Source organism: Diospyros lotus, chromosome 2, assembly GCF_014633365.1.
Source record: "Diospyros lotus cultivar Yz01 chromosome 2, ASM1463336v1, whole genome shotgun sequence".
Classification (NCBI taxonomy): Eukaryota; Viridiplantae; Streptophyta; class Magnoliopsida; order Ericales; family Ebenaceae; genus Diospyros; species Diospyros lotus.
Window position 1 is genome coordinate 2,386,548 of NC_068339.1, and position 23,792 is coordinate 2,410,339.

Sequence of the window (23,792 nt, forward strand, 5' to 3'; positions counted from 1 at the left end):
ACCGGTATGTGCTTTTATTACGCGGTGCTATTGTTTGGTTGCGTCACATGGCTTGTGTGTACATGTGGGTTTGTATTTGGGGTGATCTCTTCTTCGATTCATGTTATAGCCTTCCTTTTCATATAAACTTGCTGAGTCTTGCGACTCACCTTGCTTTCCATCATTCCAGGTAAGGGTAAAGCAAAGGCCAAGGGCGAGGATCGTTCCACTTAGCAGCCGGCCGCGTTGGTAAGGTGTACAGTTAGCTGCCCCCGTCATCTCTGATGTTTTGCTAGAGTCGTTGTCTTTTATTTTTGACTGTGCCAGGTCGTCATTTGTACCTCCTATTGTTGGCACAGGGTTTGTATGTATTTTTATATACTTCATGCCCGCTGTATCAGCGGGGTGCTTGTGGGCATGCATGTTTTCCGTTTTGCTTCCGCTGTTAAATTTCTTATTTATGCATGCCAGGGCATTTCTGTCTTTTGTCTATTCCTCTTCCCTTCTGTGAGCGCACTCGTTCGGATAGACCGGGTGGTTGGGATATCCGAGCGGGGGTGCTTACACACATATACATACACACAGCCTTATAAATATCCTAACTTGAAAGATCAAGAACTTGGAAAAACGCATGGCAAAAATTCTGTTCACAGCAAAAGTCAACAACCAGAAATAGAAAATCAGTTGACAGTAACAAACCACAATAAAGATCATCAAATCACAGCATTGCAAATTTTTGTTCACAACAACCAGAAACAACAAATCTAATAACAAAAAATACACAGCAAAATGTAGCAACAAAATAGAGTGAGAGAGAGAAAGAGAGAGGGAGAGAGAGAGAGAAGGGTGGGGTAAATACCAGGCTATAGCAGTGGGAGTGGCGATGGCTCTGGCTGCGGCTGGCCATCGTACCTCCGGGGCCACCACCGCAACTTCATTCTTCGCCCAGCATCGCTGCAAAAATGGTAGCTGATGCAGCCGCTTCTCGCCTCCGTTTCAGCTGCAAATGGCCACCATTGCTATGGCCATCGTTGACCACGTCCAGCCACTGTCGACATTCAAATCGCTGCCTTCCTTGTCATTGCTGTCCGCCTCTTTCGACGGCCATCGCTCTTGGTTCGTTCTTCTTCTCCGTCAGGCCCTCTTGCAACTCACCTGCTCCTGTCGCTGTTTTTCTCTTGCTTGCTATCACTTCACCTTCGCCATCGCCGACGACTTACTCGGCTTCCTCCTCTGTTTTTCGTTGATCGCTGTTGCCAACGACCTCATCTAACCTCCTCCTTCGTCGACTGAACAATTGCTTCCAGCTATTGTTTTCATCCTCTACCATTGAAGTAAGCTTCATAGCAAACCCATATCTCAAATTGGGAGAGGCAGTATGGCTGATGGGGGGCGACGACGATGGGGCTGAGCGGCGGCGCAGTAGGGGGTGACGATGATTGAGCGGCTGTTGGTGGGGCGCGATAGAGGGGGTGGCGATGGCGATGGCGTGGGTGGGTGACTATGAGAGAGAGAAAGAGAGGGTGGGCGTGTGCGCGTGTGTTAGTGGGTTGGGCAGAGTGTGTGCGTGAGGTAAGGGAGGATATGATAGTTTTGGGGGAGGGGAGAAATAATTGTTTCCGGCCATTCATCTCAACTATTTATTGATTTCAACCATCCAAAAAATGTTTCCCTCACATTTGTCATTCAATTTCAAAAACCATTCTATTTTATTATATAGATATATTTTTTAATAAATATGTATAATTTATCTAACATTTAGAAATTAATATATAAATTTTTATAAAAAATAATATTTTTATAAATTTTATTTATATTATTTAGTATCATGTCTATTTTAGTTTTTTTGTCAAGTTCTGATAGCTTATCAGATTTTACAAACCAAACACATAACTATTAATCAATAAATTAAAAGTATATTTATCCAAAAACGTTATCAACTTAAATGCTACACAACTTTTATACTAAAAGCCAACTAACTTAAAAGCTCAAATAAAAAACGCTAAGCCAAATAGCCTTTAAATTGTTATTACTTTCAATATACATACTAGTGGAGAGTTCATTTTTCTTCTATACAATTAAGATGTTATGTTGTTCACGTTGGGTAACTCTAATAGTGCAATTGTGAGTCTAGCTGTAACTCCCTCTCTCTACATTTATCGCGTTAGGCAACATAAATGTTCCACACGAATAATATATCAGCATTCATATGATTAAATCACATGTTTTCATAATTTTCTTATATATTATATAAAAGTGTTAATAGTTTTTCAATTTTGCAACACTTCTCAACAAAGTATTTGACTTATTTTTAATGAGTAGATGTTAAAATTTTTAATTTTAATAATTTGAAGGAACCTTCCCAACACTCTTGATAAAACATTTGACTTATTTTTGATGAATAGGTTTCGAAATTTTTAATTTTAATAATTTAATGTTAATTTTGATATGTTTTAATTTTTAATAATTTCTTAACATGCTTTTTATACATAGATTTTCTTACTATTTATTTTGTTTTGTTAATTTATTATTTTTTTTATTATTTTTAAAATTTTAGAAATAAAAAAGAATATTATTTTATTTTTATTTCTATTTTAGAAAATTTTGAAAATCTTTCAGAATATTTTGTAAGATTCTGAAATCTTTGCAAGAATGTGGAATATTTGGGAATGCTTTATTATAAAGGGCATGTGGTGTTGGGTTGAGTTGTTATTAGGACTAGGGCTTGAGAATGTTTAGGCATTAGGGTTTAAGAATGGTTGAAAGATACGATCGACGGCTTGCTTCCGACGAGGGGGTCTCGCTCCGGCGAAACCCTCGTCTCCAACTCCAATGGCTCCGACGAATTCCTGGTATGTAGGTTCCGACTCTAGCTAGCCTATTCTTTCATACAAATAACCCTTGCGTGTAGATTTTGGCTTTCCATAATTTCATTCAATTTGCTTGAATGGTTTGATACAGATTTCGAGCAGAAGAAGGAGCTGCTTATTTCTAAACATTGAATCAATGATTTACCACAAAATTGCGTCGGATACCAGCGAGGCAGGCAGGGCATGGCCAAGTATGGCGAAGGCCAACATGAACCTGCCGGCGAGGTATCCGGTAGCTATGGAGTCTACCAGCGGCAGGCGCACTTCAACCGTAGAGGTCACGTCGTCGCACGGGTGGTAGAACTTGAGGTAGGAGAGGAACGGCAACGGGTCACGTGAATTGTTGGACCGGGGACATACCTGGAGAACGTGGATGGCGAGTGGAAGAACGACGGCTTCGGTGTCCACGGATGGCTGAAAATTCTGTGATCACGTTTCTGGGTCTTATGGGGGAGCGTCTGCGGGGGAAGAAGCCCGTTGTCCCCATTTTGGATTTGACTCTTCACCTCACAATCAGCCAGCTGATGCCAGGGTCAAGGCTCAGCCTTCAAGGACGCTATGGAAGGACGCTATCGGGGTTGGGCAATGTACGGGAAATTTGGCTATGCTTTACGTGGGTAGTAAGATCCTTTGAAGAGGCCATGAATTTTTATCTTGTGTTTGTGCTAGACCCTAATGGCAACAAATCGGTTATGGGCATTGAGTGAGACCTGAGAGTTGGTGTATGTCTAACTTTTTGATTGGCCATGAATGGGAAATTTGTATCTGTGCTCTGTTTGGGTTGGAAAATATGAATGCTTTTGAAGATCCATGAATCGTATTTTGTGTTTGTATTGATATACCGATGGCTTCAAACTGCCAAATTTCAAATGTTTTTGGTATTTACCACCTTTTTGTCTGTTTGTAATCTCCCCTTTCCTTTTCAGCCAGAACACCCCTGTGCAGGATGTTTTGAAACTCACTCAGCATGACTGGTGGTTATTTTAAATGGAAAGAGTAGAAGCTGGTAGAGAGGATACTGATTCTGTTTGATGAATCACTACTTGCGTCCAGGTTTCATGTTTTACAGGCAGCTTCGGTGCTGCCCCTTGCTTCAAATTTAAAATGAAGGCAAGTTCAATGCGGAATTTTTATGTCGGTTATGACGTCAAGGCTGTTGGCAGAATTAGATGTACATGGCCCAATAAAATGGATTGTGCAGCTGCATCATGCCCTGAATATTTTTTGTGATTTGGTCATATTACCTGCGAGCAGGTTGTCTCACAAATTTTTTTTTTTTTCCAGGGCACAAAATTGTCTGTTTGATCCGAGAAAGAAAAAAGCAAATCCTAAGTATTTGGATTTGAGTTACACTTTTAGCCATGCCGTACCTGTTGGCTATTGGATTCATAATTCGTGATTAACTGATAAACTTTAACAAAAAACTTGATTTATCATTCTTGGTTTATTATTTTATTTTATTTTATTTTTTTGTCAGCATCTAGTTGATACTCTGTACCTTTAAGAAGTGATGTATGGATATGCCACTGGGTTGATAGAAGGTAGCGCAAGTTAGCAAGTGCAAAATTATGGCTCTTCTGTTGGCAGTCCTATTCTACATGGACACACACACAAACACACAAATACAACTTACCTTATAATACTTGCATTTCATATTTATACAGATAAATTGTTTTATTTCTGAAGCATTTTGAATACATAAATTTTGGCAAATCTACCATCTAATGGACTTCTCTTGAGGTGCATCTCACCTTCCCTAGCCCTGGTGACCTCCAATGGCCTACCCTTCTTCTACCCCAACTCAGACAGTTCAGGGGTATGTAGCTTTGCACTTCACAGGCCCTTTTTGATTCTTTCCCTGATTGGATGAGACCCCTTTGCTGATTCCACAACTTTGTTGAGTGCCTAATTGTTGTGCCTTTTATGCAGCTCCTCCACCACTCTCTCCCTCTCATTCTGGAGCAAGGAGAGGTTCTATACGGAGCTCTGGTGTGACCTCCAGTAACACTGATTTCCTTTAGCACTTTCTATTCATACCCTTTGATTATCTTTGGCACAAATGGACATTTCTATTTACCTTTGACCCTGATTAGTTATGGCGCAAAAATGACACAGCAGGCTGTATGATTCCATTGCATGGCACAAGTATATTTGAGTTTGTTTGCCATCTGCACTGTCCATCGCAAATATGGAAAAGTTGACACCAGTTATTCATCATTTTGATGTCCACATGGTATGTGGTGAGAATTGTCCACATGCTAATCTGATGTGCTCTGCTTTCTCTCCCCCCACCCCCGCCTGCGGCGGGGTTAGCCCAAGAAGGATGAGTACGTAGTGAAGACACCAGGCAGGGGCTCTGTCCAGTTGCCTGAGAATGCTGTGGGTTCCGCTGCTGTTGGTGGTGCTGGAGCGTTGGTTGTTGTGGGTGAGGGAATGCTGCCAGTGAAGTGTTGGGGAAGGCCATCAGGATCTGGTGAGATTAAACGACCTAGAAAAGGTTACAGGAAAACTTCTGGTTGGTCCAGGAAGGTACATTCTGTTGGTACTTTGGTTTAATAATTGATTTAATGGACAACTGCTATGGACTTGTGTTGAAGTTGGTTGTTTTATTGGCTTTGATTTTACTTTCAAGCCGTTGGTTATTGCAATTAGGTCTTAATTATTAGCCGTCCCCAATAAATTTATTGAACAAACCTTATAGAATTTCTTGAAAAGTTAGTTTTGTGCCATTAAGATAACTGTGAATTCCAAATGAGAATCTATGGGCCATTAAAATCCAGATTAGGGATGTAATGATTGAATTCCAGAAAAAAAAATCTGTTTAATTTGAGTAAGAGTAAATAAAGTGTGGTTAAGATAAGATTATATAATGCTCCATAATTTTCAAATCTAAGAAGTGCTAAATGTTTTTGCTATCTTTGGTTGTTTGTGATGCCAAGGCGATCAAAGATTCTCAACAGTTGTAAAACTGATTGATGGAGCAACTGAAACATGTGTTCATCACAAACAATGAGGTTTCTTCTTGTCTGTATATACTTTCTAAAGTACCATTACTTCTTTTCTTGTAACTGTGCTACATAATGTAGAAAGGAATAGTCCTGCGAACAGACCCAGATACTATGCAAACTAAAAAAATAGAATGACTTTAGTTTTATCTTTTAAGTAATTTATTTTTAAGCCTGTCAAATTATTTCCCAACTTAATTGTTTTTTAGCTTTGATCTTACTGTCATGCTATTTGTTACTTAAATTAGCACTCAATTATGGTCTTTAATTGTGCCATGGCCCGTGACCTACTAATACAAAGTATTTACAGGAGAAATTTTAATTATTGCATGTTCTAATTTGCAAAGATTTCTTGACAGGATATTAAATTGCTTCATGCTGACCAATTTTTTTTTCTTTTGCTTATAGCTGTTTATGGGCATTTTTTTAATCGAAATAATGACATAGAACAAGTTTTACTTTTATGGATCTGTAATTTTTCCTTTTGGAGTAGTTTGCATTTAAGCCCATATTTTCTTTTCTCTTTTTCTGAGAGATGCAATGGCCATAAACAATTCATGTTGAAAAGGCAGAAAATGCAGAATGTTTAGCACATTTAATGTAGCCTCATGCACTTGTAAGAAACCTTATTAGTCATAGTGCAAATGGAACTTGCTATTTTCTCTTACTCTAATTGAGTAGACTGATTTTTGTTTTTTAATGGCTTTTGGATGCTAAAGCGCATTGATTACTGGGGACCAAGCAGTTGTAACTTAACAGTCGGTGGCTTATGAAGATCTCAGTAACGAACTTGAACATTTTGTGAGTTAATTACACTCCGCTTTCTGTTGGTCCTGGAATGATTTGGATTCCAGTTATGCTTGTTATCTTACTTCCATTTACTATGGAATCCAGAAGCAGCCATTGTTATTATTTACCCTTGTTGTGCTATTTTATATATATATATATATATATTCAAACAATTTGCTTTACATGGAATAAAAGGGGAAATAAGGAACATGGAATAAAAATATATTAGCGGCAATATTTGCAGAAGCATGTTATCTTGGTTTGCCAACACTTCTTCCTTGTTATGTGTGTGTTTACCTGTGTTTTCTGCCCTGTCCAGTTTTTTGGTCTGGACACTTACCCATTTTTTTGGTCTGGACACTTACAATCAGGTCTCTGCCTCTTTTACTATCAATGAATTTTGATTTTTACATGTTTATCGGCTTTCTATAGGTAATGGTGGATCCCTATGCACAAAATCCGAGGTGAACCTTTGATGCATGCGTGGGCACTTCGGTCAGTGCTTCTTGTGTTGACTAATTTTTGTTGTCTATCTTATTCTTCTTTCATGCAAGTAAAAAAAAAAACATGTCATCTTGTTTTTGACTCTCGTTATTGGAACTGACATTCTGGGTGATAAAAGATCCCCCTTGTGGTAAAAACTGATAACTCTTCTAGCCTTTTTGGTTAATCTGTATTTCTCTGTTTTCTCAAACAATGAATCTCTTATCTATCTATTGTGATTTATTCTTCTTCCTGGATTTCTGGGCACATGGGAATGTACATGATGAGTTATTGGATTATGGGGAGTTCAACCTCATTGCTCTATGCCTGACTGCAAATTGACTACATGCTACATGTCTTATCTACATTACTTTATACTTGTTATCTTACTTGCATTTATAACAGAATCCAAATGCGGCCATTTTATTAGTTTATTCTTTTTGTTCTCTTATATTTTGTTTTCAAGTGAAATGTCTTACATGGAACAAAATGGTAAATAACGAACATGGAATATAGAAATATATTGAAGTTGCCAATACTGCATGCGCCAGAGTTTTTGTGGTTTCCAGGGAAATAAATTGTTCTTAAAATGTGTCTTCTAAAATAATGATAGGGTTCTCTCTTTCGTCATTATTTCTATACTATTTGCTTCTTCAAGGTCAAACAAGTAAGATTCTCTCTCTCTCTCTCTCTCTCTCTGTGTGCCAGTCTTTTCCAAAACAGTGTTTGGGTTTTTGTCTCCATCTTTGGATCTGCTTTAAGATTTGATTTGCATCTAGTTTCAAGGGGCTTTTCGTTTATTTCTTTACCTTGTATAAATTCTTTGGTTGTTGGTCGATGCCTTGATTCTTTGTTTTAATATCTACTGCTCAGTATTTACTTTGCTTTGGATACTCGCTAGAGAGCTAGGCATAAAGCTGGCATCAAAGCGGATGGCAGCTTTGAAGAAGTCCAAGCTAAAGATGGACTCGTGTCAACTGGTCTAGGAAGCAAATTGGTGCCAAGAATGTAGTTCTCCAACACTTCTGGTTATTATCATGGAGAACTGCCAGTTCCTTCACTATTGTTCTGGTGGATACAATGAGATTGCATTCGCACCGATGATGAATCTGCCACTTCCTCCCATGTCCAGCATGTCTTCTTCTCCTGCTGTTCAGGCACGGATGGGCAACAAATATAATCCTGCAGAGGGCTGCAAGCCTTCAAGTTGGGTGACAAAGTCATCTTTCCTGTGGAGAGTAGGAGCTTGGCAATCCTTTAGCATCATCACAGGATGGGTGAACATGGTATGAATAGAACACAAGTTTGTGTAGATTCATTTTTTAAGCAAGTTCTTCCTATCCCGAATCCATCTTAACCTTTCCCTAAATCTGTGTTGCTTTGAGATTTGAGTGAGCATGCATGCAGAATCAGTTGGATTGATCACTTGAGTCTCTTTATCATGCATTGCATGTCTTCCTCAATGGGTAAACCACTTGATCCTCATCTGTTCTTTGTCTGCACTGCCTGCTAGGTTCATGCAATATGGTTTGTACAGTATTCTTATTGTTCCGTTGTTGGATAGTCTGTGTTATTCATTTACTTGAGCAGGTTGTGGTTAAGTTTTACATTGTATGTTTTCCTTCTCTTTTGTTCACTTCATATGATACTGACTGTATTCATACATTCAGAGGACAGGGAGGACCGCAAAGCCATATGATGTCCTTTTGAAACTCAACTTTGGTGAAGGTTGCAGTTGTGTGTGTACACAAATCAAGTTCACCATTGATTTTCAGGTGAAACGATTTTTCATATTCTTTTTTTTTGGCATCATAGAAATGGGGATCGTTTATGGTTTTTATTTTTTTTTTGTCTTGTCCATCATTTCAGAGAAATGTTTCGACCCATGTGGGCCTTTGTATTTCAGGTAAAATTACTAAATCAACTCAGAAACATAAATTACATAAAACTTTGAGGGCTGTAAGAACTGAACTGATATTGGCTCTATCTAGATGTATGTGTGCGACTGCTACATTAAGTTGATGTTTTATTCAATAGGTCTGGGGTCATGGGCTCCTTTCAGAGAATTAACTTAATTCACTGGTCTCCCATTAAAAAAAAAAAAAAATCTACATGAACTGAAAGCTCCACATGTCTTCCTCACTTTAGCTCTTGATTGCATTCCATTTCTTTCTTGTGTAGTCCATCTTCCTCTTGCGTAGGCTTGTCACTATTTATGGTTTTTGTCTCCTTTAGATATATCGAAAATCCTAATTTCACTTTCTTGGCAGGGATTTGTTTACTCATTCACCTTTTTGGCCTTTCTGTAACTTGCTCTAAATATAGAGCTACTTCAATTTTATCATTGGAGTAACTCTTAAATATAGTCTTTAGTTGTGCTATGGCCCTTGACCTTCTAATACAAAGCACTTGTAGGATAAAGTGCAATTATTGTATGTTCTAATTTGTATTTATGTTCGACTGTACTGCCACGTTTTCCATTCCAGTTGTACTCTTTATCGTAGTTGCATTTACAGCGTAATCCAGAAGGTGGTTGTGTAATTATTTAATTCTCTGTAATTTTATATTTCATTTTCAGATATGTTTTACGGGGAACAAAATGAGAGAAGGAACGCGGAATATAGAAATATATGAAAGTTGCCAATATTGCATGCACCACAACTTTTCCTTGTAATGCATACTATGAAATGATAGGCTTATTTTTTCTGCTTTTTTGCTAAACCGTAGGCTTATTTCTTGGTGAAGTAATCCTTCCCCACCCCCACCGCCCAAAAAAAAAAAAAAAAATTTTTTTTTTGAGGGTTTTGGATCTTTGCAGCAGGCTTTGATTTCCACCTATTTTTAAGGGGACTTTGGTTCTGTACCTAAAAATTTGTTTATTGATTGACGTCTTGATTAACCCGCTTGGATCTCGGTCAATCTGTATTTAACTGTATGGATACTTGCAGGGAGATAGGCATGGCGCTGTGCATTGGCACTAATGGTGGTTTGAAGAAGTCCAGCGGAGTCCCTTCCAACTATGGGCAGCAAATCCAAGCCATGCACATAAGTGCTCAGCGCAGCTGGCTCCATTTAGGGGAGGAGAAACAGTTGCTTCCCTACACTATGTTCCTGGTTCACGTAAAGCTCATCAGGTGAAATCTCAAGAGTTGGTATCTATCTAACTTTTGGGTGGGGCCATGAATGGGAAATTTGTATCCATACTTTAGCGGGTAGGAAAATATGAAATTTGTATAAAATTTATCTGTAGGTGACTTGACTGAATTTGGTTTAGATTATCACTCCTGTTGTATAGAATTTCTCTCTTTCAAATTGTTCAAAACTGCCGTTTCCCTTTGCTCTTGTTCAGTAAGTAGAATACGTTTGGTGCCGTTTGAGGTTATGATTGTCCTTGTGTCGGGTAGTTGGGAGGGAGTGTGGTTTGGTCTATTGGTTGCTTTGGGCTGTGGATTATTGGCCTTGCTTTGTGTGCGATTGTTTTGTAATTGAAGTAGTGGTGTGCAAAAAAAATAAAAAAATAAAAAGGTGTTGTAAGTTTCTTTGTTTCTTTCCATTCTTGTTCTAATTGTTTTGGGACATGTTTAATTGTATTGTCCATTTGCTTGTTCTTCAGCAGATAAGTTACTTCACTGTGTTTAGTTATTAACAAAAAATATAATAAAAAATAGTTTAATAATTTTTAAAAGTTTTTTTATTGTTTTCACTATGTAATAACATTAATTATATATATATAATTAAATCTCCAGCACCTTAGATGGAGGGAGAATTTGAAATGATATTAAAAAAGTAAGATACTTAAAATAATTTTTTTTATCAGTACTTAACAGTATTTTTCTTTTTTTTTAGATAACTTGTGTCAAAATTTACGCTCCACTTTTTTGGGAGAGTTGGACCTCGTCCTAACTCACCTTTTACCCTTGTGTCAAAAGTTAGATGGAGGTATTATAGTAATTTTTTTTTGGTTAACGCACCTTTATGAGCGTCTTTTGCTATTCGGTCTTACAATATCAGCAGGAGATGTAAATTAGAGAATTCAGCGGCCAGTTCGATTCCTAGTCTTGTTGCAAACGTGAGGGTTGCAAGCGGTTTTTAACTTTCAGGATCGTTTTGATTGCTGAGTTTCTTCCCTTGCTAGGGTTCGTACACAAAACCTGGGGCCCAAAAAGCATCATCCTAGGTTCTTCCTTTACCAGCAGAATTATGCTTGGGGTCGGTATTACAGTAATTTTGATAATATAAGAGGTGGTGTCAAGACTACTTATTAGTGTTGGCTTGAAAAGGTCTGAATGAGTTTTTTTTAATTAGTATGGGTAGCAAATCCAAGCCATGCAAAAATGTCTTCTGCACAACTGGTTGTGAAAACAGATATTTCCTTATATTGATCTATTTTTGATGGATATATAAAAGTTAATTTTTATAAATCGTGAAATCTTTTGAATGAGAAATTTGTATCTATAAAGTTCATGCGGGTGGGAAAAAATTAATTATGTTATTAAAAAAATAAAAATTTATTTTAAAATTAAATATAAATTGAAAGTTTAGCTTTTTTTAATTGTTTTCTCTGAATTAAATACAAATTTTTAGACATATTTTAGCATAAATATATGTGATTTCTTTTTTTTTGAGTTGGTTTTATAATATTAGTCTAATTTATTCCAATTATTCATTATATAATTGATAAAACTTTTATCAGATGTTTTGAGTTAATAATAAACGCATTTTAACAAAACTCATAAATAAACAATTCAAACTCTTTTATATAATGAATAATTTATTCCAATTATTCATTATATAATTCCAAGTTTATAATGTGTTGTATTTAGTTAACCTAAGTTCATAAAATAAAGAACTCTCGTACAATGATAAAATTTGATATAATATTTGAAAGGTGAGGTACTTACTGTAATTTGGAAAAAAAAATATGAGTCCCGGTCAGAATAGGCCAAAATTAAGGGAGTTAGCGTAATTAAGTAAAAATTTTGCTTTTCCCTATATATTCCGGTATCGGGAGTCCAGTTCGAGCAAACAAAGGAGAGAGAGAGAGAGAGAGAGATTAGGGTTCCAAAATCTTCTCTCCCCTTCGAGCCCGAGGAATCTGCATCCGCGACGAAGACGACGGTGTTGTAAACTTCTTTCATTCTCTGATTCCCTTCTTGTTCTAAGAATTTCGGGGTCACAGCAGTTCGTTCACTGTCCCTGAGCGTCCAGAATCTGCTTCAATCGGCTGAAGAAGAAGGTGTTATAAATTTATCTCTAATTGTGTTTTGATTTCGTTTAATTTTCTTCTCCTCTTGCTTTTCAGTGAAATTAGGGTTTCAGAATGCTTAAAAAACAAGATCGACCGCAATTCCTTCGAATTTAGGGTTTCAGGGAATTTACGGTGTCTAGACTAAAATATCGTTCTTTCTAGGTTAAAACCAAACAAAGAAGGAGAGGAGAGTTTTGGGTTCGGGGTCACAGCGTTTCCTTCGCATTGGCTGAAGAAGAAAAAAGACGAAGAAGGAGAATAAGGTGGTGTAAATTTCTTTCCTTTATTGTTTCCCCCTTTTTTTTTTTTTTGACTTGTTTTAATTGTATTCTCCTCTTGCTGGTTCTTCAGCAAGTGAAGGAGAGAGAGTTTAGGGTTTCAGAATGATCGAAAGTCTCAAATGGGCGCTTGATGCCATGGATCCGGAGCCCGTACAGAAGTACTTTGAGCGCCACGTGCACCGTGGCCGGAACAGTTCAAGAAAGCTTGTGGAATCAACTGAGAACTATTGCCCGGTATCTTGTTTTCTTTCTTTCTTTTTTTTTTAAGTTATTGCCCGGTATCTTGGTTATCCATATATTTGTTCTGAATTTTGCTTAGGTCTCCTTTGGCTTCATGATTTTCCATTGTTTCTGCTCGGTTTATTATGATAGGCTTAACTTCGATGTCGATTCCACTTTCTCTTGAAATTCCTCCTCTTGTTGAATGGGCATTTACTGAAACAATTTTATTTTGATGCTTAATCACTTGACTTGTTGGCCTCTTATCTTGCCCCTAAAATTTATTTTCGTGTAGATGGCTTTGGCGTGGAGAAGGCAGAAGGAATGGCTCACTCCTTAATGCGTTGACGGGGAAGCCAGGAGTGGTAAGAATAGATATTTAAAATAACGTTGTTTAGTTTTGTCACCGTCTCTCGCTACTGGTTTTGTTAATGAAATTGGTGATCTTACGTGAGATGCTCATTTTTTTATTTTGTAGGATATTGTACAAGTAGTTAAGTCCTTGGCTCAGAGTGGGCGAGCCGTGTGTGTTCTCTCTGCATCTGATCCAATGAGCCTGGGCATCAGCACGAATGAGGCTTGAAGAAGTCCAAGCTGGAAACAGAGGAGTCCTTTCCAGCTGGTATAGGCAGCAAATCCAAGCGGTGCACAAATTTTTTCAGCAGTGCTGGCTAGTTTCGGAAAACCACCACCTCCTTCACTATGTTCCTGTTGGTTATAAAGTTAATTCTTATTGACAGTGAGATTTCATAGTTGGTGTCTGTCTTAACTCTTCTTTGGCCATGAATGGGAAATTTGTATCTATAGTTTATGCGGGTAGGAAGATATGAAATTTGTACCAAATTTGTTTGTATGTGACTTGTGTTTTAGTGTAAACATATGGGATTTGTCTTTTCAATTGATTTATAATGTACTTATATGTGTTTGGCTTGCAAGGGTAAAGAAGAAAGTGTTACAATGTAGATTCACTTTTCTCTTATTCTTTAAAAGAAAAAACATGAAAGTTAAAATACCACAATCACTCAAAGCAGTAGAAAGAAAAGAACAGGAAATGCTCTTTTCAAACCTTCTTACAAGGTGTCAAGACACCCATTTGTGCCAACAACGTCTCAAGTTGATTAGTATTCAATTGGACAGGAGAAATTCCATTGCATGACACAAGTGTATTAGATTTCCGTTTCTGTTTACACTCTGTTGCAAAAATGGTCAAAGTGACACTAATATCATTCATCATTTTGATCTACGCATGGTGCATGGTCAGAATTATCCACCTGCAAATCTTATATGCCCACTCTCTCTCTATCCTCCTCCCCCCCCTAACGGATTAGCCCAAGAAGGATGGGTCTATACTGAAGACGCCTGGCAGGGACTGTCGCCAGTTGCCTGAGAATGCCATGGATTCTGCTGCGGATGCTGATGCTGCAGGTGCTATTGTTTGTGGTGGAGCATTGGTTGCTGATGGAAAGCTGCCAGCGTATGAGTTGGCCCAAGAAGGTACATACTGTTGGTACTTTGCTATAATAATGATTGGATGGACAAGTTCTATGAACTTGTGCTGAAGTTTGTTATTTTATCGGCTTTGATTTTACTTTTATTCTGTTGGTTATTGAAATTAGTGCTCATTTATTAGCCATCCCAAAAAAAATTACTGTAAAAAGCTTTAAATTGTCTTGAAAGACTTGTGGTGTGCCATTAAGATTGCTGTGATTTCCGAATGGGAATCTATGGGCCACTAAACTCTAGATTAGGGATCCAATGATAGAATTCCAGGATAAAAGATCAGTTTTTCAGTAAGAGCAAGTATTTCATAAATAAGCAGTGTAGTTAAGATATGGTTATAGAAATGCTCCATAATTTTCAAATATAAGAAGTGCTAAATGTTTTTCCTATCTTTGGTTGTTTGTGATGCTGAGGTAAAGAACACGCTTTTCAACTTTTGTAACACTGATTGAAGGAGCAAATGAAACATGTGTTGATCACCTCAGCATACAACAGACACATGCAAGGAAATTGGTTCTTGTCTTTATGTACTCTATTTCTGGCCTTGTAGCTGCGGTACATAATGCAGAAAGGAATATTCCTGCAACCATGATACAATGGCTGTGCGCGAAAAGTATTGAACAACTTCAGTTTTATCTGTTAAGTATTTAAGCCTGTGAAATTGTTTCTCAAGTTAACTTGCTTTGATTTGACTTTCATGCTATTTATTACTAAAATTAACACTCAATTATAGTCTTTAATTGTGGCATTCCCTGTGGCCTACTAATTAAAGTGCTTACAGGAGAAATTGTAATTATTACATGTTGTAATTTGCAATGATTTGTTAATAGGATAACAAGTTGCATCAATCTTTGACAAGAATTTTTGTTTTGTTGGCTCATAGCTCTCTATGGGCATTTTTTTAATTGATAGTGACATAGAACAATTTTTACTTTTACAGACCTGTAACTTTTCCTTTTGGAGTAATTTGCATTTAAGCCCATATTTCTTGTTTATTCTGATATGTGCAAAGCCCATAAACAATTCATCTTGACAAGGGAGAAAAAACACAATGTTTAACAAATTTATTGTAGCCTTATCTAAAAACCATTCATCTTGACAAGGGAGAAATGGAAGTTGCTATTTTCTCTAACTTGATTAGACTGTTTTTAGTTTATATCAGTCAATTTGGATACCCAGTCGCATTGATTACTGGGGACTATGCAGTTGCAACTTAACAGTTGGCTTATGAAGATCTCAAGTAAAAACTTGAACATTGTGTGAGTCAGTAACACTAACCTTTCTGTTGGTACTGGAATGGTTTGCATTCCAGTTGTTTTTGTTATCTTCCTTTTACAACGGAATCCAGAAGCAACGGATGCTTTATTGTGCATGTGTCAGAATGGGAAAACAATTATGGATGCCACGTGGTGGTTGATCTTTGGGGTTTTCTTAAATTTATTCTTGTGCATGGCACCATTTACTCATGTAAAAGTCTCTCTCCCCTAACGCCATTTCACCATCTCTTTTAGTCGTGTCTGTCATTCTACATTTTTGTTCTCATGGATTCTTTTAATCCATTGCTTGCAGAATTTGTTGATTCTTTGGGCACAGTTGCTCCCAGCATTTCTCTGAAGTCTGTTATGGACCAAACATGTTACATTGGGTTGCCTACACTTTTTTAGTGCTGTGTTGTGTTAGTTGTGCTTTCTGCTCTGTCTATTATTTGGTTTGGATACTTACAATCAGGTCTCTGCCTCTTTTATTATCAGTGAGATTGATTTTTACAAGTTTATTGGCTTTTTTAGGTAATGGCAGATCCTATTCCAAGTGAACCTTTGATGCATGCATGGGCACGTGGGTCAGTGTTTCCTTTGTTGACTAATTTTTGTAGTCCTGCATTTTTCTTGTTTCATGCAACCACAGAAAGTGTCATTCTGTTTTCAGCTCTCTGGATTGGCAGAGACATTCCAGGTGATGTAGATCCCACTCGGTAAAAACTGATAACTCTTCTAGCTTGTTTGGTTGATCTGTATGTCTCTGTTTTGCTCAAGAAGTGAATGTCTATGTATGTGTGGTGATTTGCTCTTCTTCCTGGATTTCCGCACACATGGGAACTTGTATAATCTGTTATGCCATTTGTTGGGAGTTGAAACTCATTGCTATATGTTTTGACTGCAAATTTGTCTACATGCAAATCCTACCTGGTTAGTCTCTCTCTCTCTCTCTCTGTGTGTGTTGGATAAAGGCGATACCATTGAACCCAATGAAGCATTCCCTAATTTTCTTTCCACACTTTCATGTTCTTGTTCATTTGTAAGGCTGATCTAGGTGTTTTTACTTTTTTCTGGTAGACAATCCATATCTAGCACAGTTTCCCCCTATTTTCACATGTTCATTATTTTCAGTTGTTAAATTTATTTGATGCAAATGCTTGAAAAGGTGCTCCTCTATTTTGTTGGGGTACTTTCCGTTAATGTGATTTACGCCAACGTATTCCATTGTACAATTATTGCTGTTTTATTATTTTACCCTTTTTGTTCCCTTATATTTTGTTTTCAAATGATTTGTTTTACATGGAACAAAAGGGTAAATAACATGGAATATACAATTATGTTAAAGGTGCCAATATTGCATGTTGTAGATTTTTTGTGGTTATCAAAATAAATTGTTCTTAAATGCATCTTGTAAAACAGTGATAGGTGTCTTTCTTTCTTCTTTTTTACTTCACTATTTGCTTCTTTCCAGGTCAAACAAATAAGATTCATGCTACCTGCTCTCTCTCTCTCTCTCTCTCTCGCTCTCTCTCAAGCGGTCTTTGCAAAACCGTATTAGGGTTTTTGTCTCCATATTTGGATCTGCTGTAGGCTTTTTGTTTTTGTTTATTTTTAACCTTTTGCTCTCTTTAAATCTTTGGTTGCTGGTTGATGTCTTGATTTGTTGTTCGGATCTCTATTTTCCTGTAATTAACTGCAACGTACGCTTGCTAGGGAACTAGGCACCCTAATGGTGGCTTGAAGAAGTGCAAGCAAGAAATGAACTGCCTATCAACTGGTTTAGGAAGCAAATTGATGCCAAGTATGAAGTTTTTCAACTTTGCTGGTTATTATGGGGAACTGCCACTTCCTTCACTATATTCCTGGTGCCGGACAACTGATGGCAAGATGTGGGATCTGATGACCATAAGTGTTCTGAGTGCCACATGCACGGTGGGCGGAGCAGTTGAAGAAAGCCTGTGGAAATCGTTGTTTCCTCCATAGTTGGTGGATGCACCGGTAGGGGAGGTATTGGTTTTGACAGTAATGGCAATGGCGGACATCTTCCCATTTCAGTCTGCCTGGACCGTCCCCTTCCTTTGATCTTTTCCACCTCAACCGGTGGTGTAGGTTTTTTTTTTGTGTGTCTTCCATGTTGGGTGTTTTTCTCTGTTCAGCGTTTCTCAAACCTGACCAGTGGCCAGGGGAAGGCAAGAGAAAATTATGAATCCGATTGAGTGATCCATTCCTGCCCATCAAAGTCCATAATTTACTTTGCCATTGTCCTTGCTGGATGTTATGGTTTCCCAGATTAGGGTTTGTGAATGCTTAAAAGACACACTTCCTTCTGTGCTTGTTCGTTATTTAAGTTTAATTTGACAAATTTATGCTTCTAATGTCAACGGGGATGCTGGAGACTCCCTCTTGGCTTTCGTTCAGCCTGGACGGAAACAGCAGCTTCTCCGTACTTTCTGGTAAATTGAGGTGAGTCCAACACAGCCAAACCTGCAGTTCTCATTTCTTGGATTTTCTCTGTGAATTAACAAATTCTGCATGGTACACAGTAATTTCTTAGCAACTCCCTTGACCTACTAACTGGAAGTACTTACAGGAGATTTTGTAATTAGTGTATGTTGTAATTTGGAATAATTTGTGAATAGGAACAGAAGTTGCTCTATGTTGCTTCTTCACCACTGCATTTGGATTTATACCCACTTCGACGGATGTCATCACCATGACCTGGTTGCTTGAGATGAAAATGATGCTGCGCCAACAGCAAAACTAGCATTCTCCAGGTGTCCTTAGTGCCAACCATCAACATCAACTGCTCTCCTTTGCTGCCACTATTTTCGCCCCCACCCAACAGAATTTTACGTGAGGTGCCTCTTTGCTACCACCGCTTTCTTTGGCTGTCTGTCCCTCCCTCCTCCAGCCTCATTACTTGGTTTCCTCCGACACAACCTCAGCTGCATCAGCAACTATTGAATCGGCTGCTGTGCTGTTGCCGTTGTGCAGCTGCAGAATCTCTCGCTTGCGGTGTCTCCTCTATAAACCTTGTTCTCTTCTTCAGGTTGCTTCTTGTTGACAAGTTTCTCTTTCTTTAGCTTATAGCCTTTAATGGGCTTTTTTTAATTGACAATGACATGCAAGAAGTTGTACTTTTATGGTCTTGTACTCTTCCCTTTCTGGAATAAATTTGCCTTTAAGCCCATATTTTCTTTCTTTTCTCTTTCCTGATATATTCAAAGCCCATAAAAAGTTCATCTTGCCAAGGTATAAAATGGGATAGCCCATTTAATGTAGCCTCATGTACTCGTAAGAAATCTTATATCCATTCATATAGAAAGCGCTGCTTTCATCCTTCATTTTTCTGTGCCATCTGTGTTGCGTCAGTTTGATTTTTAAGATTTCAAAGGCTGCCTACTGTTTCAAGGATTGATCGTCTTTGTGTTGGGGAGTGCAATTTTATGCACCCCATTTACCGGTGGGTAATTTTATCCACAGTTAAATTAAACAGATAGAGAGGGAGAGAGGCCAATGAAATTGCGCGCGGGTCCAATGTAAGTTGATTCATTTCTTCTCCTCTTACTCTCTCTCACACAACACACATTCTCTCTCTCTCTCTCTCTCTCTCGCATTATCCCTCCTCTAGTGACGACTCCACCAGCGGTGTCTTTCCACCTCCAACGTGTTGTTCGCCTCATGTTGTAGTCGGAGAACTGCCCTCCACCTCTGGTGTCCCCTCCACCAGTAGTGACTCTCTCTCCAAACTCTGCTTCACAAATACCAAACAAACATATATCATTTTTTTGATATTTTTCGTCCACTATCTCATCTTTATTCTTCTTCCAAAACTCCCTTCTTCTGCCATGGCCTCTGCCTTGTTCTCTGCACCCACCTTCTAGGGTCTCAAACTCCTCAACAAGCCCATCGACTCCCACTTCTTGCCATCAATACCCTCCTATGTCAAACTCACGGTTGTCGATAAATGGCGGAGCTGAGGTGGTGGCGTGAAAACGAAGCTGAACTCGTTGCTGTTCCTAGGGAGGTTCATGTTCTTCAACTTCCAGAGGAGAACGTGGCGAAGCAAGGGTTGCCGAAGCAAAACGGCGTGACCCACTTTGAGGTTGACGACAGTAGGGCCAAGGGGTACATGAACCTGCTCAAGTCCAATGATCCCCTTGAATTCAACATCATCCCTTCAGCAATGGCTACGACCCCAAGTTCTTTGACGAAAAAATATAAATTTAATTGCTTTAATTTATGGATGTTGTCTAATTAGTTTCTAGTACCGATCGGAATCATCATCCAATGAATATATATATATATATATATATTTTTGTTGTTCACATGTGATCTCTATTTTTATTTGATTTGTTTCACTTAACAATTTTAAATTTATCAGTGAAAGTAGTTAGTTTTAAAGTTTTTATTTTTTTATTTCTTATTGAGTAAAAACTAACAAAAAGTAGCTTATGGAACTAATTAGTAAACTTATAATTAATGAATAATTTCATTTTGATAATTGAATATGAAAACTCCAAATTTGTCCCGTTTTTATCTTTGTTAGAGTTATAAATGAGTTGAATTGTTTATTAGCAATTCGATGTTCGGTTTGACGAAACATCATTTGAGTTTGTTTTTTAAGATAAACGAGTTGAATTTGAATTTAATTTTCAATCTTAATTTGTTAATAAGTCGAGATTGAACTCAATAAAATCTGACTCGTTAAATTTTGTAAACATATCCAATTATATAATCTCATGAACATGTTCGATTAAAAATTTATAAATAATTAATAAATAGACTCGTTTATAAATGTATTAATAAATTTATTTATAATTTTATAAATATTTTTATTTAAAATAAAGTTATTATAATAATATCATTAAATTTAATATTTTTAAAATTATTATATATATTAATTTAATTAGTTAACATAATGTAATATACGTATGTATGACAAAACAAAAAATTAATTTAGTTTTAACTAAACATATCCATACAAATAGTTGTATTCTGGAAGCTGTGCAGCTGACGGTTGAAGAGGAAAACACCATTAATTTTAGCCCTCATTCCTTCTGTCCCAAATCGGTCGCTGCCATAGCAAGCCCTTATCCTATATTAAATCATCGTTGACTGTTACTATTTCTGTCATTACACACCCTATTCATTGGTAGATGAGAAATCGTCGGAGGTGAAAGGAGAGAAAGAGAGAGAAATGGGTCAACTTACATTGGGTCATGTGCAATTCTATTTGTTTTTCTCTAACTCTCTGATTATTTTAATGATGAGTTTACCCACCTACATGGGGTGCACAAAATTTATGTCGAATTCTAGCAAAGACTTCTTGTATGGGGGAGTTTGATATAATATTAAAAGAGTTGGGTACTTAGAACAATTTCGAAAATATAAGTCACTTGCTGCGAATAGACAAAAAAATAAGGAGAATAACGTAATTAAGAAAAAAATTTGCTTATATATATATAGGTCTCGTCGGGGTCGAAGGTATCTCATTTCTCTAGTTTAAACTGTAGAATAGGGTTAGGGTTTTCAAAGGAAGGGGGAGGGTTTCATCTTCTTTTCAATTTCGAAAGCAATTTCTTCGCATCGATCGACCGAAGAAGTAGAAGAAGAATAAGAAGGTGTTGTAAGTTTCTTTCTTTCCATTCTTCTTCTAATTGTTTTCGGACTTGTTTAATTGTTTTCTCCGCTCGCTTGTTCTTCAGCAAATGAAGAACAGAGTTTAGGGTTTTAGAATGATTGAAGATCGCGAACGATCGATCACTTGCTTCTGAAGAGGTCAAACCAATTCGTCGGTTGTCTAGGGTAAGCAAAGAGGAAGAGCTGGCATGGATCCGGAGCCAACCGGCGCCGCAGAATCGACGGCGAGAAGGGGGATCTGGTGGCCGGCCAGAAGTACTTTGAGCGCCACTTGCACGGTGGCCGGAACGGTTCAAGAAAGCTTGTGGAAGTCATGCGATAAATATTACCGGGTATCTTAGTTATCTATATATTTGTTCTGACTTTTGCATAGGTCTTCTTTCGCTGCTTGATTTTCCGTTGGTTCTGCATGGTTAATAGTGATGCGGATAGTTAGGACGTGCCGTTCTACATGAATCCTCTTTCTTGAAATTCCTTCTCTTGTTAAACAGGCATTCCTCCTCCAGCCTCATCACTTGGTCTCTTCACCTCAGTTACATCACCCACTATTGAATCGGCTGCTGTGCTGTAGCCGTTGTTCAACTGCAGAATCCCTCGCTTGCGGTGTCTGCTCCTCTATAAACCTTGTTCTCTTCTTCAGGTTGCTTTTCAACTTTTCTTCGTTTCCATTGTTATTCTATTTGTTTTGATTCTCTTTCCCTCCTGCTTGCTCTTCAGCAATTGAAGGAGAGAGAGCTTTTAGGGTTTCCGAATGATTGAAAATCTCGATCGGCCGCTTGCTGCCACGGATCCGGAGGCCGGCTGGTGCGGGAGAGACAACGGCGAGAAGTGGGATCTGATGGCTGGCCAGAAGTACTTTTGAGGGTGACATGTACCATTGCCTGAACGGTTCAAGAAAGCCTGTGGAAATATTGCTGGGTATCTTGCTTATCCGTATATTTGTTCCGTATTTTGCATAGGTCTTGTTTCGCTGCTCGATTTTCCATCGGTTCTGTTTATCGTGATAGGCTTAACTTCGATGTGCCATTCCATATGATCCTTCTTTCTCGAATGCCTTCTCTTGTTGAAGAGGCATTTACCGAAAGAAATTTATTTTTATGCTTAATCTGCTGATTTTGTTGACCTTTTTTCGGCCCCCAATTTTTTTTTTGGTGTAGGTGACTTTGCCGTCAATGCTGTATGAGGGAAGTGGAGCAACTATGCATTGACAATAAAGCCAGGACAGGTGAGAAATGAGAACAGAAAAAAAAAAAAAGAAGGTTGTTTAGTTTAATCATTGCTTCCCGTTACTGGTTATGTTATTGAAATTGGTGACATTACCTGAGATGCTGTACTTTTTATTTTGTAGTACATTGTAGACATATTAAAGTCACAGTGGTCCAACCGCCATTGTTCTGTCCACTACTGCTGGTCCAGCTTCCATTGTTGATGTGTCCAGATGAATCCTTTGGACATTTGGCGGCTTCAAGAAATGGAAGCAGGAAATGCAACTGGTGTAGGAAGCAAGGTGAAGGCTTGCATGCACAAAGTTTTTCAACTCTGCCCAAATACTGCCACTTCCTTCACTGTCTTCCTGGTGCATACAATGCGGTTGTGTTGCCGGTGCACCTGGCTCCTCGGCTTTAAGGTCGATGTGTTCCTAGTCTTTTGGTGGGCATGAATGGGAAATTTGTATCTGTAATACTTGTGCGGGCAGGAAAACATGAATGCTTTTGAAGAGGCCATGAATTGTAATTTTTGTTTGTGCTGACATACCGGTGGCTTCAAATAACAAACTACTATGTTTTTTGTGACCTGAGAGTTGGTGTCTAACCAAATAAGAGATTCTAGGCGATAATTCAGACTCATGCTAAAACTGGTAACTCTTCTAGCATCTTGGTAGTCCTGAATATCAATCCCTTGCTCAAAATTATATTGAGAACTAAGAAGGCCTCTCAACTTTGTGATGTTTTGTTGTTTCACTACTTGGATGATTCACAAGACTAAAAGTTGTGCTGTTTTCAACTTGTGATGAGAAGTTCTGGAAGCCAACTGTTTTGAGTGGATGATACATCTGTGGCATAAAGTTATTATTATGAAATGAAAGAAATGGAGTACTGCAACTCTGTGTAAGCATATACATGTACTAGGGAATGACGGTGACTAAAGTCATGGGGTAAATAATATAAAATTAAATAATATTAAAATTAAACACTAAATAAAAAATAAAAATTTAAATTTAAATATCAAACAATACATATTAGTTAGTGTTATTGCTGTTAATCAAATATAAAAAAAATTAAATATCAAATACTACTATTACTGTAAATAGAAATTAAAATTAAAATACACATCAATTAATATTACTGTTGCCAATACTACTGCGTTGAATATCAAAAGAGTGGGTTAAAATTTTTATAAAAATAAATATTATATTGTTATTCACCAAAATAGTGGGTTAAAATTTTACAAAAAATAGGTTAAACCTTTACAAAAAACGTGTCAATAACATGTCTTCAAACATGTGTTTGCTTGAACTT

The 23,792-nt window shown here is 37.7% G+C and overlaps 2 protein-coding genes and 1 long non-coding RNA gene across 5 annotated transcripts in view; all 3 read left to right on the top strand.

Annotated features, from left to right (window-relative positions):
• Window positions 1–10,689, top strand: part of LOC127794303 (uncharacterized) — a 58,348-nt gene extending 47,659 nt beyond the window's left edge. The window contains exon 5 of one of the 2 annotated variants that reach the window (XM_052325289.1): window positions 10,075–10,689. The gene's annotated coding sequence lies outside the window, so the exon portion shown is untranslated. The remainder of the gene's footprint in view (window positions 1–10,074) is intronic. The other variant, XM_052325284.1, reaches the window with a different exon arrangement.
• Window positions 175–23,792, top strand: part of LOC127794304 (uncharacterized) — a 72,275-nt gene continuing 48,657 nt past the window's right edge. The window contains exons 1-4 of one of the 2 annotated variants that reach the window (XM_052325291.1): window positions 175–228; window positions 3,776–8,412; window positions 8,797–8,901; window positions 8,996–9,032. In XM_052325291.1, the coding sequence (XP_052181251.1) occupies window positions 8,164–8,412; window positions 8,797–8,901; window positions 8,996–9,032 (391 nt within the window). In that variant the 5' untranslated portion in view covers window positions 175–228; window positions 3,776–8,163. Of the gene's footprint in view, window positions 229–2,426; window positions 2,832–2,940; window positions 8,413–8,796; window positions 8,902–8,995; window positions 9,033–23,792 lie in introns of those variants that run through there. The other variant, XM_052325290.1, reaches the window with a different exon arrangement.
• LOC127794308 (uncharacterized) lies at window positions 12,164–23,196 on the top strand. Its single transcript, XR_008021634.1, has 8 exons — window positions 12,164–12,362; window positions 12,537–12,637; window positions 12,726–12,889; window positions 13,170–13,239; window positions 13,353–18,679; window positions 21,991–22,191; window positions 22,431–22,498; window positions 22,622–23,196. It is a non-coding gene; the product is annotated as an uncharacterized LOC127794308 (long non-coding RNA).